Below are 21216 nucleotides of genomic sequence, written 5' to 3'. Positions count from 1 at the left end.
TATTTACTCCATTATACATAATTCTAGGGGTCCAAAAACAGCCCTCTATGTTTGTTACTTGATACATATCCCCTATAAGTCTCCCCCTCAAGTTTGTGTTAATACTAAGCTTATAAGAGAGATCATTATTTTATTCCTTTTGTCTATACTTTTTGGTAAGGGGTTTTCTGTTAAGTTTTATTCAGTTCTAGGGGTTAAAAACTACAAGCTGTATACTAACCTCAAAAGCTTAAAAATAAAGATTCATCATTCAAGACACAGATCCCACCTAAAACCCCCTATAGATTATATAAGAGTCCTTTAATATAGTTATAGTAATATATGTTTTCAATTATAGTCCTGATGGCCCGAAAAGGGCTATATATGTTATATAGCTAAAAAAATCTGAGGCCAGTTTTTATGTCCTTTGACCACATAGGTGTACTTCAATTTCAGAATTATTCTTGACCATTAGTTCTCTAATATGTATTGTTTTTGAAATGCAAGATCTCATTTATGACTTTGATTGTGATGTGCCATGTTCAATGTATCGATGGAGATGTATATTTCTGATAATTGCCCTTACAGGCTAAGGGCCTATGTTTGTGGTTACTATGTGCTATACTGTTATATTATTTGCCTCAATAAAAAATATTTTAAAAAAAAAAAAAAAAAAAAAAAAAAAAAAAAATAGCACAACTCCGGTACTATTTAAAAATAACAAACTTTTGATTGAAGAAAATAAACTAGCTATATTTAACCACTCTCTCCTACAACGTCCTTGCTTGTTGAGAGTTGCAAGAGAATGACTGGCTATGACAGTTAGGGGAGGAGCTATATTACAGCTCTGCTGTGGGTGTCCTCTTGCAACTTCCTGTTGGGAATGAGAATATCCCACAAGTAATGGATGATCCGTGGACTGGATACACCACAAGAGAAAGCCTCTTTTAGCCCAAGTGCGTTCTTCACTGAAGATGACACTTTTCTGAAGTATGTCAGTCTCCCCCGCAAAAAAAGAATGGTCCAGCTTAAAATAACTAGCTATTCTCCTCTGAACAAGGAACATGGACACCCTAAATGATAGTTGCAACCTGCAGTTGGCCTTGCCAGTGAAATGCAGCCCCCCCTCTAAGCACATTGGGCAGGGAATCCCATGTCTGGTTTACCCATCAATAGGAAGACTTTCCCACAATACAATATTTAAAGAAAGAAGCACTCAACCAGGACTGAATCTTGATTTGAGGTTAGTGTAATGAAAAATAGTGCCAGACTAATCTCCTGAATTAAAGTGAAGGTAAACTTTGATGAATGAAAACAGGGGCATTCATCAAAGTTTAGAAGGCAGCCGCTTTGATTAAAGACTTACCTTTGTTTTTTTTCCACAGTCAGAGCAGATTTCCCCACGCGGAAATCCTCTCTTCACACGTCATCAATGACTAATCCAGCTTCCTCCAATCACGGTACGGCATCAGGCAATGAAAACCCTGGGGGGAAAGCCGTGACTGGAGGAAGCTGGATTAGTCATAGATGACGAGTGAAGAGAGGATCTCCGGGTGAGGGAAGCTGCACTGGCTGTGCAAAGAAGAAAGGCAAGTTTTTAATCAAAACAGCTGCCTTCTAAAATTTTAGATGAATGAAAGTGCCCCTGTTTTTAATAGTATTTTAAAAAAAACGGTATTTCATTCATCAAAGTTTACCTTCACTTTAACCTCTTCAGTTTGAAGGACAACTCAGTCCTTTCCTTTAGTTACCTGGAGCAGAGCATGGATCAGACCCAACCATGACTATTGCTTATTGTCTGAGCTAAATACACTTTTCATTAAAAAAAAGGAACATGAAACCCAATTTTTTCCTTCATTATTCAGATAGAGCATAAACTTTTCAATCTACATCTATTACCCGATTAGCTTAGTTCTCTTAGTACCCTTTGCTGGCTGCACATTTAAGCCTCTTGCCATTGGTTTACCAGTGTTCTCAGCTAGCTACAAGTAGTGTACTGCAGTTCCTTCAACAAAGGATACCAATAGGAGTAAAATGGATAACAGAAGTAAACTGGAAAGTTATTTAAAAAAAGTTATGCTCTATCTGAACCATGAAAGAAAAAAAAAAAATGTAGGGTCCATGTCCCTTTAACAATTAAGGTGTTAAACCAATTTTGTTTTATGCAACTGTAATTTAATGCCTTCACTGCCTACCAATATTATGTGTGTGTAGGTAACACACTGTCAAAACTGAATAATTTTCTTTAAAACTACATTTTTTGGGGGGGAAACTAAAACAATTTTTTAATATAGCACAATTTTATCATAATAGATAAATGGAATTCAGTAAAGTGTTACACTTTACTATACACCTTTAACAATTCTTTGGAACTTACCAATTTGAATAATTATTACATTCATCAAATCAACTTATTTTGGGCTAGATTACAAGAGGAGCCCTAAATTATCACGTTTGTAAAGGCTGGTTAATTATTGCACTCCCGCGAAGTGGCTGGTGAAATACGGTAGCAATTAGCGCTCAGAGAATTCATTGGTGTGTTGGGATGGATTGGCACAAATTTGGAATCTGAATGCATTTTGCAAAAAAATTGGATGATTTTATCAAAGTTTTTATTAACTAAAAAATTCAAAACATTATATATACAGGCGTAACACGGAGATATTGCAGGTTTGGTTGCAGACAACCGCAATAAAGTGAGTCACTAACATTTTTGTTTTGCAAGAATGTTATTCATTTACAAGAGCACTAGATGGCAGCACTATTTCCTGCATGTAGTGCTCCAGACACATACCAAGGTAGATCTTCAACAAAGAATATCATGGGAACAAAGCAAAATTTGACAAAAGTAAAATTGGAAACTTTTTTTTTTTTTTTTTTTTTTAATTTTATGCGGTCTGAATTACAAAACACTTTTGGGTTTCATATCCCTTTAATGAAATTTGTATTTAACACTCTAAATAATTTAATGTACTAACCTGCAGTCTCTTTCATCTTCATTAACACAAATGCACCAATCTGACTTGGAGAATACAGCTTTCCATGTGCTTCAACCCAGGCATCACCATTTGAGGCCCGTACAATTTTGAATGGAACATTCTTACTACAAAACAAAAAAGTAAACTGCAAATTAAAAAATACAAACATTTACTCTCATTACAGATTTGAAATGGTAATTTTCTCTTGAAACACAAAAATATATGCAAAATCCCAGATGCTAATATATAACTGAATGACTAAGGTTCTTTTTGGCCACCACACTTACAGGAACTGTATAATATTCATACTAGACCAGTAATTGTCAAAGTGTGAGGCAGGCACGGGAGCAGTGAAACGTCACACTTTCTACAGAAACAACATGCAGCAGCTGACTTTGGGAAAACAATTTTTTTTTTTTTTTTTTTTTTTTTTTTAAAAATCGGTGACAATGACACATACCATGTAGTGATAAAAAAAAAAAAGGCAGAGGATGTAGGTAGGAGAAAGGCAATGAGGTCAAAATCACTCAGACACTGCATTGCGTTTGTTATGTTTATCTGTAACGTGCTTTAAACAAAGTAGTAAAGAGCAAATTAAAACACTCGAGAGCTGTGAACCCTGGATCAGATGTAAATTCCCCAAATTAAAAAGGAAAAATAAAACACTATTACAATTTCCTTTAAAGAGAGAAAAAAAAAAAAAAAAAAAAAAAAAAACATTATGGGGGCCCTCTCTTGTAAATTTGGTCAGAGGGGAGGCCCACCACCTGAGACTTTAAAAACCCCTGTACCTAACCCCTTTTATACCCCAGCGCTAAGCCTATTTTGAGCTTTTTTGGCTACCTACATTTAAAGGAATATTAAACTCAATTTTTTTATTTTATGATTCAGACAGAGCAGCAATTTTAACCCCTTAAGGACCAGCGACGTACCCTGTATGTCGCTGGCCTTTTTTTGGGACTTGATTGTTTTATAGCGCGGTCTTGCCACCAGTTTTGAGACTGCTCTATTCCACAAAGCCTGCTGGAGGGAGGGCATTAATAGCGTGTTCTTGCTAGACTTATGCTATTATGTCCTGAAAAATCCCTTAACAACCAGTGACATACAGGGTACATTGTGGTCATTAAGGGGTTAAGTAACTTTCTAATTTACTCTTGTTATCAATTTTTCTTCGTTCTCTTGGTATCTATTTGAAAAATGGGCCGGCTCCCAAGCTTACAATCCTACTTTTTCATTTAAAAAGATACCAAGAGAAGGAAGAAAAAAAAAATGAATAGGAGTAAATTAGAAATTTGCAAGTTCTGTCTGAATCATGAAAGTTTTATTTCGACTTTAGTGTCCCTTTAAATCTGATTGTTGGTTACATTTCAGTTAGTGACCCACACAAATAATATATTGTTTGTCAGCAGGCCTAACAGACTAACAATGTGCCAGTATTATATTTATAATTTATGGCATGCGAGATAGCTGTGGCAAAAACTTTAAAAAAAAAATTATTACATTTTATACATTTTTGCATAAATTTTAGTAAATAATTATGAAAATGGCTCAGTGACCACAGCTGTTACTGTGATCACCTTACTTAAATATCATCAAGGGTAGCCACATGTGAAATAGGGACCCATATGGGCCTTTTTTTGGAGGGGGGGGGGTTATAATATAGATTAGAGAGAGGCCTCATTGTGCAGTACAGAGATAAAAGCACTTTTTTCTTGCAAGGTGTTCACGGTTACCACATTGCTCATCTGACTATAGAGAGTGAGACAAAATGTATATATTATTTTAGAGAGGGAATCGTCTACTAGAAAATCTTTTAGGGTCTCTAGAAATATCAGATTTTTTTTATTGTGTATTTTAAGTAACATCCTCAAACAAATCAAGCAAAGTTTTTTTTTTACTTTTTTCAAAAAGATCTGCTCAATATTGCTGCTCCAAGACCACCACCATTTGAAAGTATATTCTCTTGCAAATGAGGGGTCTTGGAGGTAAGTAGCTGCTAAGAGAGCTGAGATTGAGGGGCTTGAATAACCTTTGCAGCTACTTGGTTGGTTCAGCCCCTTAGTGAAGTCACCAAATGCGTACGCACCGGCCCTCCCATGAAGCCTGGGAATTCCTCCCACCAATGATCCCCAGCCTATAGTGCAGGGATCGCTGAAAACAGTATCTTAATGGCGATCTCCCTACATGATGAAAAGGGCTAGTCATGCGTCTGCAACTTACATGACGAGCTATAACTTGTCATGCGCATCAAAGGGTTAGAGTTAAGAATTATTTTGCTGATGGAAATAAAATTTGTAAAACATGATTTATGCACTCACTTAAGGACAAGTATAAAACATTTTAGGGCTCTATAGCACCAGTGTACTTTAGCAGCACATTGAACACTTTGAAATTTTAATATAAAATCTTTAATTATATACAGTAAAGCAGCTTTGCAATACATTTTGCCCCTTTTCCTGTAATTTAAATTCTAAAACTTGTGGGCTTTCCAATGCCTGTTAAAAGTGTAAATAAACACTCCTAAGCAGAAAAGGAAAGTACAATATGGCACACACGTTTTTTGGACACTGAATGCCTGATTTAATAACGTTCTCTGGACTGGCAAAATTCTAAAAAGATACCTCACCAGTATAATGAGGTCGCTCATAGATTGTTTAAAAAGCAAATTTTTACCCTGGGAAAAATGTCAATCATTAAGGGGAGGTTACGAACATGTTAAGAAGAGACACTTAATTTCTAACATAATGCTTAGTAAAAACTGGATGATTTCTCAACAGAATCGGGCCCTAAAAAAATTAACCCTTATTTCTTCAATATTTTTTTATTTTCAAGCTAACCCTTGCTTTTAATAAAAATAAATCACTGTCAATTATTTAGTGTTTAATGTGCCTTAAAGGAGCAGTAAGTACAGTAGATTTGCATAATAAACAGATGCACGATAAAAAGACAATGCAATAGCACTTAGAACTTCAAATTAGTAGATTTTTTTTTCCTGGCACATTTCAGTTATTTCTACTCCTCCTGTATCATGTGACAACCATCAGCCAATCACAAATACATACACATATTCTGTGAATTCTTGCACATGCTAAGACTTTGGACATTTTCTTAATGGAAGTAAATTGGACAATTGTTTTAAAACTGCATGCTCTATCTGAATCATAAAAGTTTAAAGCATCTTAAAGTGAATGTCAATTTTTTAGGATATGAATGTATCATTCAATAGCTTATCACTATATCAATTAAACCGCCACTTTCATTTTTTAATAAAATGTATAATAAATTTTATATTATAATATGAAATTTAGTCTCTTATAATTACCAGCTCCTCCCACCCGCAACTTCCTTGTCTTATTCAATCCTACGTATACAGCGGTCCCACCCGCTGTTTACGTAGTGGCAATACGCGCTCCAAGCGATGCTAAACACCTCACACAGTCCGATAACTGTAATTGCGCATGCGCGAAATGTGCATGAGCTTCAGATATCGTTGTCAGAACTGTCTAAAGCAAGCGCAGTACAGACGCGTGACGACAGCAAAAGGGGTTTGGTCCCCCCGTGGTAAATACATTTATTGGTTCTGATGATCGAGCCTACCCTGTCAATCAATGATGAAAAATGCCGGGCGGACGATTATAATTACGAATGCGAGGATATTAAATTAAAATACTCGGTAATTACAATCTTTAAAAAAAAAATTATGAATTAAAGTGCTGTTATTTTAACTTTAAAGTTAATGTGAACTTTAGAGACCATGCTGACTTTACATTCACTTTAATAAAAAAGTTATAAAAGGCTCAAAATTAGCACCTGGAACACAATCCCTGAGCAGAGCTCATCCAACCCAATGCCAAAGCTCATCAGGACTGAGAACATCACTGATCTCAGAGTTTAAAAAAAGGACAATCTAATCAAAATTCAACTTTCATGATTCAGATAGGGCACGCAATTTTAAACAACTTTCCAAATTACTTTTATAATCAAATTTGATTTGTTCCCTTAGTATTCTTTGTTGAAAGCTAATCCTAGGTAGTCTCATATGCTAATTTCTAAGCCCATGAAGGCTGCCGCCTTTTATCTTGCATTTTGACAGTTTTTCACAAATAGACCGCTCCATGTGTGCAAAATAAATAAGTGTACTCACTCCCGTGGAGTTATTTATGAGTCAACATTGATTGGCTAAAAATCAAGTCTGTCGAAAGTCAATCCTAGTGTTTGTGAAACGCTAGGATTGACCATTGAAACAAATGCAGAAAGCTCATTTTATTTGTTTCAGGTGTTTGCCGCACTGAGCTGCTCAGGCAGCCCATGGCAGAATGCCGTTTTGCTTGAGAGGCGATGTTTTGACCTCTTAGCCTATAGCCGTGCGGGAAATTTGGTTTGTCGCCCTATGGCACTGGATTTCCCACACGCTATTGGCTAAGAGGTGGATACCTCTTAACAAAATAGCGTTCTGCCGTGGGCTGCCTGAGCAGCTCAGTGCGGCAACACTTGAAACAAATAATGGAGCTTCCTGCATGAAGTATTTTATACTTCATGAATGAAAGTCCCCTTTATTTGTTTCAATGGTTAATCCTAGCGTTTCACACACGCTAGGACTGACCAACTTAAAATAAGGGGGCAGTTTGCAGAGGCATAGATACAAGGTAATCACAGAGGTAAAAAGTATATTAATATAACCATGTTAGTTAGTAATAAAATAATAAAAATAAATATTTACGAATATGCCCAAGCACATTTTGTTACAGAGTGCCCTCTTAAAGAGCTCTTTTGGCTTTTTCATAGACCATGGAGTGATGAAGGTAGAAATATAAAATAGAAAATAAGAACATACATATCTTTTTGGACTTCAGAATCATCAAAGCGCCGGCCAATAAGACGCTTTGTAGCGTATAATGTGTTCTCAGGATTGGTGACTGATTGCCGTTTAGCTGGCATACCCACTAGCCGTTCACCATCTGCTGAAAAGGCAACAACAGAAGGCGTAGTTCTAGCTCCTTCAGCATTCTCTAGCACCTGAAGCAAAAAAAAAAAGCAAACAAACCTGTTTTTAAAAAAAATATGCAGTAACTGCAGCAAACAAGTATAATTGTAAAAAGTTATGCTAACAAATTTATATAATTATAAACCGTTAAAGGTAGGGAAACACGTTTATTCATGACCTAACTTATTAAAAGGGACAGTAAAGTCAAATTTTTACTTTGACTGATTCAGATAAAGTATGTAATTTTAAACAACTTTCCAATTTACTTGCTATCAAATTAACATTTGTAGCTTTGTTACACAATGTTGCAAAACACCACTGCCATAGAGTACTAAAGACACGTGCACATTCCTGAGCTCTTATAAGCCTACCTAGTTTCACTGTTCAATGAAAGAAACCAAAATAACTAAGCAAATATAATAACAAAATTAAATAGGAAAGTTGTTTAAAAATTGCATGTGCTATCTGAATCATGAAAGTTTAATTCTGACTTTACTGTCCCTTTAAAAATAACTAAAAATTAAAGGGACACTGAACCCAAATTTTTTCTTTCATGATTCAGATAGAGCATGCAATTTTAAGCAACTTTCTAATTTACTCCTATTATCAAATTTTCTTCATTCTCTTGGTATCTTTATTTGAAATGCAAGAATGTAAGTTTAGATGCCGGACCATTTTTGGTGAACACACTGTGTTGTTCTTGCTGATTGGTGGATAAATTCACCCACCAATAAACAAGTGCTTTCCATGGTCCTAAACCAAAAAAAAAAATAGCTTAGATGCCTTTTTCAAATAAAGAAAGCAAGAGAACGAAGAAAAATTGATAATAGGAGTAAATTAGAAAGTTGCTTAAATGTGCATGATCTATCTGAATCATGAAAGAAAAAAAAATTTGGGTTCAGTGTCCCTTTAACATGGTAGACTTACTAACTGACACACTTGTACATATGTTTATTTGGTGATATTTCAATAAAAAAATTATATAAAAAAAAACAAAAAACTAAACATTAATAGAAAAAGTTGATCATATCCTCAACTTTAACTCAAAAAGCCACAATATGGTAAAGAAATTAAATAGACTCAAGTTATAAATTGAGACCAGAGGCCAATTATGGTGGAAGCGTTTGCCTGTGTATGATCATTCCTAGATGTGGAAGTAGTATGATATCGTATGATGGAGTTAGACCATGTCCATTAACTTTTTATAATTTAATTATGGTGGTTCATAGCTTGAAAGTATTATTGTCCCTTAATTTTAGTTATACATGAAAACATTTTTGTAATTATGAGGTATATTTATGTACTTTATTATTGCAGAGAATTTGTGGTTGTCAATCAACAAGAGAGTTGCTTATCTGCCAATGAACTATCAATACTTTAGTAACAATTGTGCACATACACAATATAATAACCTTTTTAAACCATAATATATATTGAACATTTTAGTTGCTGCTTTTTGTATGTATGAGAAATCCTTGGTAAATTATAGCGTTTTTGAAACTATGATTTACCATTGCTATAAATAAATGGGACTTTCAGTCATGAAATATATATATATATATATATATATATATATATATATATATATATATATATATATATATATATATATATATATATATATATATATATATATATATATATATATATATATATACATATACATATACATATACATATACACACACACATATACACACTACTGACTAAAAGGTGGAAACGTCACCTCAATGAGAAAATAGCATTTTACCGTTGGCAGCCAGAGTTGCATAATAAAAAGAAAAAAAAAAAGGGACAGTCTACAATAAAAATGTTATTGTTTAAAAAAAAAAAAAAAAAAAAAAAAAAAAGATAGATAATACCTTTATTACCCATTCCCTAGTTTTGCATAACCAACAGTTATATTAATATACTTTTTACATCTGTGATTACCTTGTATCTAAGAATCTTTTGACAGCCCACTCAAATGACTTATCTATCGACTTGCATTTTAGCCAATTAGTGCTGTGTTGTGCTGACTCTTAAATAACTCCCAGGGTGTGAACACAATGTTATCTACATGGCCCACATGAACTAGCCGTCTCCTGTTGTGAAAAGCTAATAAAAGCATGTGATAAGAGGCTGCCTTTAGTGGCTTAGAAACAGGCAGAAATGTAGAGGTTTAAATATTATTAAGTATATTAATATAACAATGTTGGTTGTGCAAAGTTGGGGAATGTGTAGTAAGGCATTATCTATTTTTAAACAATAACAATTTTAGTGTAGACTGTCCCTTTAACGACTGAAACTACCCTTTATTTATAGCACTGGTAAATCCTAACATTTCAAAAACGGTAGGATTTAACATCACTTTAAAGTTTTCTTTCAAATTGTATTTCAAATACAGCAAACAGATCCATAATAATGTCATCATATGAAAATGTAGATGCATATTTTACTATCACTCCATTACTACACATGCACACAATGGTATCACTTTTATAAATGGATTAACCACATAAGAGGCATTTGTCTTACCTTTGCTTGTTTTCCCTCCATAACTGCTACACAAGAGTTTGTTGTTCCCAGGTCAATACCAATAACAGCCCCCTTAATTGCTTCAGAGCTAAAATACAATAATAATGTAAACTTTGTTAACATAGTTGTCAATCCTTTAGAATAAAAATACAATTAGATTATTCAGAGAGTTACAAATGTTCCATACTCCTAACAATTGTAGGAAGTGCCACAGATTTAGGCGGCATACAACTCAGTCTAAGATATAGTAAACACAAGCAATCAAGGTGTCATAAGGCTAAAATTAAACTAATTTTTAACAGGGTCCCTTGCTTTACTACATATTTAACCCCTGGAAAGGTTGAGAGCTGTAACACACTACAGTACCTCAGCAAATAAGGTGGGCTGCAATGAGCTCCAAAAGCCCCTCCCCAGCAGGACGACATGTGGTGGCATAAACACTTAAAGTGATTGTAAACTTTCCCTTTAACTTTTTAATGTATTGCTGAAATTAAAATACCCTGCACTCTGGCCGCCCACTTCAAAACTATTTTTTTTTTTTTTTTGAGCTAACAGTTTGAATTGTTCTCAAATCAACGCTCTAGCTTCAAAAAAATAAAGAAATAATTGTGAGAGTGCTGATTGGAGAACAGTTCAAACCCATTAGCTCACATAAAAATTACTTCTGAAGTAAACAGCTGGAGCGCGAGGTATTTTACTTTAAACGCTACATTAAATTAAGTTATAGCATATCTTTATTACAACTGCTGAATTAAACTCCTATCTAAAATATGGCTAACATTCCAAATCTGTTTATACCATCACTTTAAAACATGGTGCGGATCACAACCACATATAGCAATCGGCACTTAAAGGGACAGTAAATTCAAAATTAAACATTCATAATAAAGGTAGAGCATGCAATTTTTGCTCTGTCTATATCATTTGTTGAAGAGCAAAGCTAGGTAGACTGATAGGAGCTCAGGAGCGTGCATGTGTCTTTAGTAGTCTAAGGCAGCAGTATCTACAACATTGTATCATATTGCAATAAACAATATTGCAAACACTGCTGTTAGATGTCTATAGGCATGTGCACGATCCTGAATCACCTAGCATTACTCTATCAAAGGAGACCACGAGAACTAAGCAAAATGGATAATATTACATTGGAGAATTTAAAATTGCATACTTTAGCCCAGTGCTTTCCAAACTGTCATGACACAGTGTGTAGATGTGTCCCTGCTTCAGCACAATTTTTTTTTCCTCCCGACTTTCCGCCTGCCTGCTATGCATATCACATGGTTGACACGTGATTGATACCTAGTGGGTCACAGATCTATTAACCTATTGGCGCAGTTTAGCAGGAACTGAAACTATTCCCATTGGCGGCACATTGGCTCCTGACTGCACATATAGACTCCTCAATCGGCTTATGACTGCACATGTAGTCAGTGAGTCAGTCGGACTCAGAGTTCTGAGGGCAGCTGCTTAAATGCTGAGCTGAAGTCAGTGGGTTTTTTTTTGCAGCTAGCTCCCAGTAGTGCATTGCTGCTCCTGCTCTTGATATATGGATAGGAAGTTGAAGCTTAAAAACGCTTGATGATGAAACGTGAGTGTCTTTATCTAATATTCCACTAAATATTCAGAAACTGTTCATCCCATCAACCTCATACATCCATTAAAATAGTAAGTAGCTATTGGTGTTACTAAACTTTAATTCTTGCACATTCTTACATACTATTACTTGTAATTACATTTAGTTATTATATAATTTATGTATGTGTCCGTATCTCTTAAAATAAGTTAGTTTAACCTCCTGTTTGCTAGTACAACTGAATTACTGTGTTGCAAAATGATGTAGGTCTAAAAAGTGTGTCACCAACATGAAAAGTTTGGAAAGCTCTGCTCTAGCCAGTCATTTTAAGTTTCCTTTTGACGTTACTGTAGTGGTTAAAGTGAATGTAAACTTTGACGAATGTGTGTCTGGTTTTTAAAAATCCTATTAAAAACAGGGGCACTTTCATTTATCAAAGTTTACATTTCAGCAGTTTGGTTAAAATACTTAACTTTTCTTCTTGACAGCCGGAGCAGCGATTTTCCCGCCTGAATCTCTTCATAGGTCAGAAATGAAGAATCCGGCGACCTCCAATCATGGCCTCAGGCAACGTTTGCTCTAGGGGGAAAGCCGTGATTGGAGGACACCGGATTCTTCATTTCTGACGTAAGAAGAGATGCATGCGGCAGGCAGGGGAATCGCTGGTCCGGCTGTCAAGAAGAAAAGTATTTTAACCAAACTGCTGAAATGTAGACTTAGATGAATTAAAGTGCCCCTGTTTTTAATAGGATTTTTAAAAACCGGGCACACATTCGTAAAAGTTTACATTCACTTTAAGGGGTCTCCATATTATTATACTATAAAAATGTAACATTTTGCTTTTCAATAGAACAATGACAGCATTTTGAAGAAAATAAATACTTACGCATAGTCGCGTTTCCATATGGATCTAAGAACATCTTGACTAAGTCCATTCCAGCAACCCTAAAGAAAAAAAAAAGAAAAAAGAATAAAAATTCTGTAGAAATGCTTTATTTAAATTGAACTTTCATACATCAGTATTTACACACCTTACAATGATGCATAACACAGGACTAAAGAATTAATTGAAAAACAAAACACTAGAATTTATGCTGATAACAATATCACATAACAGCCCAAAACATCAAAATATGAAACAGTTTTATAATAAAAGATAAAGTATATTCATTTAAAGCATGGACACAGATTAACCTGTAAAGCATGTTTACTGAAAGACAATGGTAATTACACTCAAAACATGGCAATTCCACACATTTCAATCAGGCCCACTACTCATCACCTTCACAGCTTGACCTTTAAGATCTCAAAATTTCAGATACTCCATGTACCAAAGGGTTAAAATCAGAGAATGGAAAAATACCAATTAACAGAAAATAGACTTCTGGCTGACATTTTCCATTTGCGAAGACTAAATAATATATGTTCTATAAAGTAAAAATTTTAAAAAATTATTTAGCTATTTTTTTAAGTTTAGTTTAAATGGATAAGAAAATAAAAACTTTCATGATTCCGATAGAGCATGCAATTTTAAACAACTTTCCAATTTACTATTACCTAATCTGCCTTATTGTTTTTGCATCCTTTGTTTAACAGCATGCTTAGGTGGGTAAATACAGAGTTTAGAATCCAAAATTATGTAACCTTAGAAAAGGTATAATGTGAAAAGGGGGGGGGGGGCAACGCAGGACACCATGTATAGGTTCCCAGAGGTGGTTGCAGTGCCCAGAGCAGGTATTGGAACAGAGCGATCTGTTCCAATACCTGCCCCAGGTGATGCAACCATAGCTGGGAACCTATACATGGTGTGCCCCCCCCCCCCCCCCATGACAGGATTCCCTTCTCATTCAATTAAGTAACCATGTTAGAAAGGAAGGGAATTCCGCTTAAGTTATACAGTTACATAATTTGGGACGCTGAACTACACATTTACCCTTAGGTGGGCTCAGGAGCAATAATGCACTACTGGGAGCTAGCTGCTAATTGGTGGCTGCACATAAATGCCTCGTCATTGGTTCAATGTTTTTAGCTATCTCCCAGTAATACACTGCTGCTCCATTAGCAAAGTCTACCAAGAGACTGAAGAAGATTGGAAATGTGTATAAAATTGTATGCTATGACTCAAAGAAAGAAAAAAATGGTTTCATCTCCCTTTTAGTATTTTAAAGAGAATAACATTCTTAAGAATGTCAGACAACTGATTTAACCAAACAAGAGCTGACAAATATTGACAGCCAGAAGTCAAAACGTTATTATTTTTCTACATTTATCTAATTACGAACAATCTTGTATAGTTCATGCAAAACTGATAATCTAGCTTCTTGCTAGCTCCTAAACGTCAAATACATTTAAAAACACACAAACTTTAAGACAAATAGGATGACACCCTTTATTTATCAGTAAAAACATAAGACATATAAATACAAAAGAATTAAGGGCCGTGTTCCACAGCACGACAATACATTTTTTCCCCCTGAAAGGACATAATTTCCATTTACAGACCACTGCGACCGCATTATAAAACATGATGATGCAATAAACGTTGTGTAACCTTGCAAACACTAGGAAAAACGACCAGGGCTTGAAGCGACTGGATATTCATCAGAATCAAGGACAGTAAAGAAAGGTGTCCTTGCAAGCCATAGAGAAGTTCAATAAAAAAAACGGAAAGACATGCACCTTATAAAAACAGATCGTGGCATGTTAAAATGACTGTGTGCTAGATGCGTCAATGTGAGTAAACAACCTCAAGTGAAAAAAATAACAAAATTCCCAACATTTTTTTTACACAGTCTATTCACTATGGTTGTGACAGGTCACACACTCGCATGTGTGTGTGTGTGTATATATATATATATATATATATACAGTATATATATATATATATATATATATATATATATATATATATGTTCTAACACAACTTCTTGTCGAGCATTTGCTAATGACAATTTATGTAATCACTGCACTGATTTACCTGGCGTGCACACGTGAGCATACTGCGGACCCCACTCCTTGGTACGTGGGTAAGCAGGCGAGCGGCTGATTTGCTGGCACCGAGCATAGTGAGACGGAAGGTGGTATATGATATTACTGGGAGACTAACAGAACGTGCAGCCTGTCACTCGGCTTGAAGAAAGGACAGCACCGGTCACTCTATCACTTCTAGAACTATCCAAACCACGTGGGTGTGCCAAGAGTTCAGGGTATAGGAAGACTTTAGCTTGTTTCTCCGCCTTTTGCTATTATAATATGCCTGCTTGAAAATCAATTATATAGGAAGCCTAACAAAAATTAACAAAAAGAAGTCAGCTATAGTAAATTTATTTTATATTGTTTGTTAAATGAAGGGAGTATTACAATAGCAACGTATTTATTCGTTGCAAAAATATGTCATTTTTTAACAGGCAAATTATTTGTCAGCTAAATAGTGTCCTCCGCGGGACATTCCTCTCAAGGTCAGCAGCATAAAGTGCAATGCAGTTGCTGCGTAGTTGCATCATTGTGCGTGATGTGCGTAGTGAAATGTCATGGTGATTAGTCAGTCTGGTTATTAGTTTATGAACATGTGTAGAATGAGTTACTCACATAGGTATAGTTACTGTGTGGTATATTATGTGCATGGTGTTACAAAATAAGCATCGGTTGCTTTATATACAAATATCTAAAAATATTATATTCGCAGTTATGTAATTGCCTAGCAAAACAGGTTTAGTCTAATTTTAAAGATTCACGAAACACGGGACATACTAAACTGCATATTGAGATGATGGGATGATTGACTGCAATGCTTAACACTATCAATAGGTGTCAGTATATTTGTTACACACATTCATGGTAATGACTGCTGTAACTCAAAATATCTTGTTCTTTTCTGCAGTGCTTGATACTAAGTTGCATAAAGTAGTTGCAAATGTTTAACTATTCACCTGCTGACATATTTACAGCTGTATAATGGAATAATTGTAAATTATATAGAAATAATAGAAAAATGAGTCAATACATTTGAAGGACTACATTATTGATTTAATACAGTAAATATATGTGCAAAGCACTGCATTTTAGCTGTTTTGATAGGAACCTGGGAATAAATGTTTAAACATGGGGATTATGGGTTACACATGCCAAGGAAAATATTTGTTTTATTTCTGATAGGAATATGGGTATAAATATTTATATACATGGGGATTATGGGTATAATTATTTTTATATAAGGGGATTATGGGTGGAATATCATGGTTAAACATGGCAAGGAACATATTTGACCTGTTTCTGATAGGAATATGGGTATAATTATTTTTCTACATGGGGATTATGGGTGCAATATTATGGTTACACATGCAGAGGAACACATTTGACCTGTTTCTCATAGGAATATGGCTGTAAATATTTTTATGTAAAGGGGATTATGGGTGGAATATCATGGTTACACATGCCAAGGAACATATTTGACTTGTTACTGCTAGGATTATGGGTATACATATTTTTATATCTGGGTGGAATATCATGGTTACACATGGCAAGGAACATATTTGACTTGTTACTGCTAGGAATATGGGTATAATTTTTTTTTATAAGGGGATTATGGGTGGGATATCATGGTTGCACATGCCAAGGAACATATTTGACTTGTTACTGCTAGGATTATGGGTATACATATTTTTATATCTGGGTGGAATATCATGGTTGCACATGCCAAGGAACATATTTGACTTGTTACTGCTAGGATTATGGGTATAAATATTTTTATATATGGGATTATGGGTGGAATATCATGGTTACACATGGCAAGGAACATATTTGACTTGTTACTGCTAGGATTATGGGTATACATATTTTTATATATGGGGATTATGGGTGGAATATCATGGTTACACATGGCAAGGAACATATTTGTAGGAAAATATATAAGTACTGCGCTGGCCAAAAATGTATAGATATCAAACCCGTCTAAAAACACACCTTCCTCCAAAGTGTGTTATATAATTAGAGAACAAATTGAATTTAGGATTTAGAGGGCGCTATGAGAAGCTAAAAATATCTCAATGTGTGACCTTACAAAATAACCAATGACAATAAGTGTATATTCAATGATTTTGTGTACTGGGTTGGTTAACTTGATGTATGATTAACAATAGCAGCAAAGATGACCAGCAAGCCTCAAGGCGTAAAGTAAAGTTCTTTATTGGAAACACACGATAAAAAGCATAAAAGCTTATTCCCTTATTGACAAGTGAAAGAAAGGTCCTGCGCGTTTCGGCAGCCCCCTGCCTTATTCATGGACTAACGATAAAGGTGTCAAAAGCTCTTTATATAAACCTGAGTCCTCAGGTGTGAGAATTACTTGTCAAAGATTTAAAGGGATAGTACCTGTACACTATATACAAGTTACAAACATATTGTAAGTCACAAAAAACAGGGTGAGATGGCAATCAAATATAATACGAGAAATACATGTCTTTGCTAGAAAGATACGACATTATAGACCAATACATCAAAATATATGCATAATGCTCTCTTGTCATGAAGTTAAATTAAATTTAAACTTAATGAACCATATGAAGGGATTCATTACCATGATACCTGTTTAGTACAATAGTTAATTAGTATAGCTACTACTTACTAGTCTCCAATGAACAAAGATATAGATGTAAATGAATTAAAAACTAGTCTAACTCTTCCCTGATAGTAAAATAGCAACAGTATAATTAAAGATACTAGTAATTGATTAATAATGAAACAAATACTGTTCTAAATATCCAAACATTGGAAGTGAATTGGTTATGTTATATGAAATGAGCAAACGCTTCTACATTTATATAACCTGGAAACAAGTCTAATTCAGCAGTGTACAAAGTTCTTTAAGGGTAGGATACAATAAGTACCCATATTAAAAACCCCTATGTATCAACCAACTGATCACCCAATATATATCAAGAAAAAATAATTAGTAGAAATAAATTATACCAATAGCTAGTAAACCAAAAAACAGGAGACAGTGTAATAATCCAAAAGGTATAAAGATAATAATAATAAGCACTTCAAGAGGTAAAGATAGGGAGATATCCCATCAATTATATAGGATCTTATCAGTACAGCGCACATATAGTGGATCACCCTAAATCTTAAATCAAGAATATTGCCAGAAATTCAAAAGAATCCTAAACAAATGCTCCTTTGACCTTATGGTTTTGACTGTGGAGTATTTACAACTAGAGCTGAATAAACAGAAAGATCAGATAGATGCTTTAAAACAAGAACTCCAAACTGACCTGTCTCCAGATGCCCTACTGCAATACATTGAAGCAGTCGATAAAGAAATCCTCAAGTTGAAGGAAGAAATCCAATAGAGAAAACGGAATAAGTGGAACCGAGATGAAAGGGACTATCAGTCCGGAACCGTGTACCGGGGATTTGGAGGACAGACCGGAAGTGCCCGTGGAGCTAGTTCCGGTTACAGACGCCGAGAAGCTAGGAATGAGTATGCAGGCTCATGGAGCCAAACTTCTGATTCAGGATCGGGGGACTCCGATCCGGAAAGAGGCGGCAATGCAGACGGGGCGGCAGGAGATATCAGAGGCGGTGGAGGAATCGGGAACCGCCGGAGAGGTCAGAGGGGCCAGAGGGGTGGAGGCAGGAGCACACACCGGGTGATGACACGCAGCAAACACGGTCAGTAGTGCTCAATTTGAGTACCCACCCTCTGAGACAAGGGGAACATGAGACATTATCTAAGGGACTTTCATTTTGTCCGACACAGAAGAGACTTGATAACTTTTCATTGCAAAAAGATCTATATCGTTTTTTTAGATCCCTTAAACTAAAGTGTCATTTCACAGAGGGAAATGTTGGTAATGTAAATTTTTCTGTCAATAAGGATAATGTATGTAACAGACTTGGGCTTAATTCACTAGGTTTATATAATAAAAGCAACTTCACGACACAAGCAGTGAACCCAGGTGTGAGTACATACATACAATTGGTAGAACATGACATAGGAAAACTCTGTAGAAATAAAGAAAGGGGTTACCCTAAATGTGTACATTCAAATCTTAACTTCAATAGAGAGGATTGGAACAATGTTAGGAGTCTTAAAGAGAATACAGGTTATATCTTTAAAGAGGCTGACAAGGGTGGTGCTTTAGTGGTCCTTGAGAGGGTTTACTATATACAGGAAATTTTGGACAAGTTGGCGGATGGTGAAGTATATCAATTGTTGTCAATGAATCCAATCTTTAAAGTAAAGAAAGAGTTGGAAGCATGTGTACTAAGAGCTCAGAAGATTGGGGTGATTGACAACAAAACAACAACATTTATTTTGGATACAGAGGACATTATACCTGTCCTATACACGCTCCCAAAGGTCCATAAAAATTTAGAAAAACCTCCTGGCCGCCCCATAGTGGCAGGGGTAGGTTCTACACTATCTAAAGCTTCTATATATTTAGACAAAGTCCTTAGACCCTATATACATTCCACCTGTTATATCAGGGACACAGGAGATTTCATCAATAAATTACAAAATATAGCCCTTGAGAACAACAAAGGTATACTTTATAGTCTTGATGTAACTAGCCTTTACACCTCAATCACTCATGAGGCGGGTGTAGGGGCAGTGAATAGATGTTTGAATCAGGGTATAACTATCAATAATGATCAGCAAAACTTTGTTCTGGATCTTTTGAATATTGTATTGAGATGTAATTTCTTTCTTTTTCAAGATAACTTTTATCTGCAATTACAGGGCACGGCCATGGGTTCCAATGTCACCCCAACCTATGCAAATATATATATGAACACATTTGAAGAGTATTTTGTTTATAACCATCAACTGTTTCATCTATGTGGCGCTATATAGATGACATCTTTGGCATCTGGTTGGGCGATATTGGAACCCTGGAACAGTTTGTTAATGATCTCAACAGTGCTACACAGCATATAAAGTTCAAACTGACCATAAGTGAGGAAAGGATTGATTTTCTTGATACCTCAGTATACAAACAAGAGGGGCTGTTAGCTGTAGATCTTTTTAAAAAACAGACAGATTATAATAATCTATTGCACTATAAGAGTGCACACTCTCCTGCTCTGTTGAAGAGTTTACCCAAAAGCCAATTTATGCGGGTAAGACGAATTGTCTCAGACGAAAATTTGGTAAAAGAAAGATTATTGGAAATGGGTGAACACTTTAAACAGAGGGGATACCCAAGCAACTTAATTGAGCAGGGGATTAAGGATGTACTGCAGATCCCTAGGACAGAATTACTTAAGGACAGAATGAGAAATAAGAAGAATACAAGAATGATCTTTGTTAATGAATATTCTCCTTGGAGTAATCAAATACAAAAAGTACTAAGAAAACATTGGCATATTTTACAAATTTCCAATCCAAATGTTGAAGAATTTTCTAGTCCCCCCATGGCTGCCTTTAAAAGGGGCAAGAACCTTAAAGATACACTGGTCAAAGCTGATGTGGGCCCAAGGGGTAGAATCACCCAGGGACACATTGGGCATAAAAACCTAGGATGTTTTCCATGCCTTAATTGTCAAAACTGCAATAGAATCATTAAAGGCCCCATTTTTATTCATCCCTTGCAGTGTTAATTTCGTCGACTAAAACTAGACTAAAATGACTATAAAACTAAAGAAATTCTAATGACTAAAATACGACTAAAACTAAAATGGCATTTTAGTCAAAAGACTATGACTAAAACTAAATCAAAATTACATTTTAGTCAAAAGACTATGACTAAAACTAAATCAAAATTTGCTGACAAAAACATTTTATGCAAGGTGTTATAATCAATCCATATCCAATTACTGCTCTTTAGTAAAATTTACGAAACTTCATTTTATTACATTTTAAGAAAAATAAAGACATGTTATATACCACAACAGTTGAATCTGTTATATCTGTATTGCATGTTCAAACCTTAATACTATAAATAAAAACAGTTTAATAAACCTTTACTCCAGGAGTATATAATGAGTTTGGAAGTTCTAGAGCAGTGCTAATATCGTTGCCGAAAATTTTTCGAATCTGTGAACCAACCAATTGATTCTTCCTATAGAAATAAGCATAACCTATGAATATGGGTTTAAGTTATGCTATGCCTGTGCTAGCTGCAGAAACATTTTGTTGTGTTTAGTTACTTGATACTTGTTTTAATTATTAACAGAGAACT

At 35.2% G+C, this 21216-nt stretch overlaps 1 protein-coding gene across 1 annotated transcript in view; it reads right to left on the bottom strand.

Annotated features, from left to right (window-relative positions):
* Window positions 1-15228, bottom strand: part of HSPA9 (heat shock protein family A (Hsp70) member 9) — a 79851-nt gene extending 64623 nt beyond the window's left edge. The window contains exons 1-5 of the mRNA XM_053718553.1: window positions 15009-15228; window positions 12918-12976; window positions 10459-10546; window positions 7792-7973; window positions 2958-3082 (exon numbers count right to left, since the gene is read on the bottom strand). Of these exons, the coding sequence (XP_053574528.1) occupies window positions 2958-3082; window positions 7792-7973; window positions 10459-10546; window positions 12918-12976; window positions 15009-15095 (541 nt within the window). The 5' untranslated portion in view covers window positions 15096-15228. The remainder of the gene's footprint in view (window positions 1-2957; window positions 3083-7791; window positions 7974-10458; window positions 10547-12917; window positions 12977-15008) is intronic.
* Between the last annotated feature and the right edge of the window lie 5988 nt (window positions 15229-21216).

This window comes from Bombina bombina, chromosome 6, assembly GCF_027579735.1.
Source record: "Bombina bombina isolate aBomBom1 chromosome 6, aBomBom1.pri, whole genome shotgun sequence".
NCBI lineage: Eukaryota > Metazoa > Chordata > Amphibia > Anura > Bombinatoridae > Bombina > Bombina bombina.
Note: the sequence above shows the minus strand (reverse complement) of the source record. Positions and strands in the feature narration are given on the sequence as shown.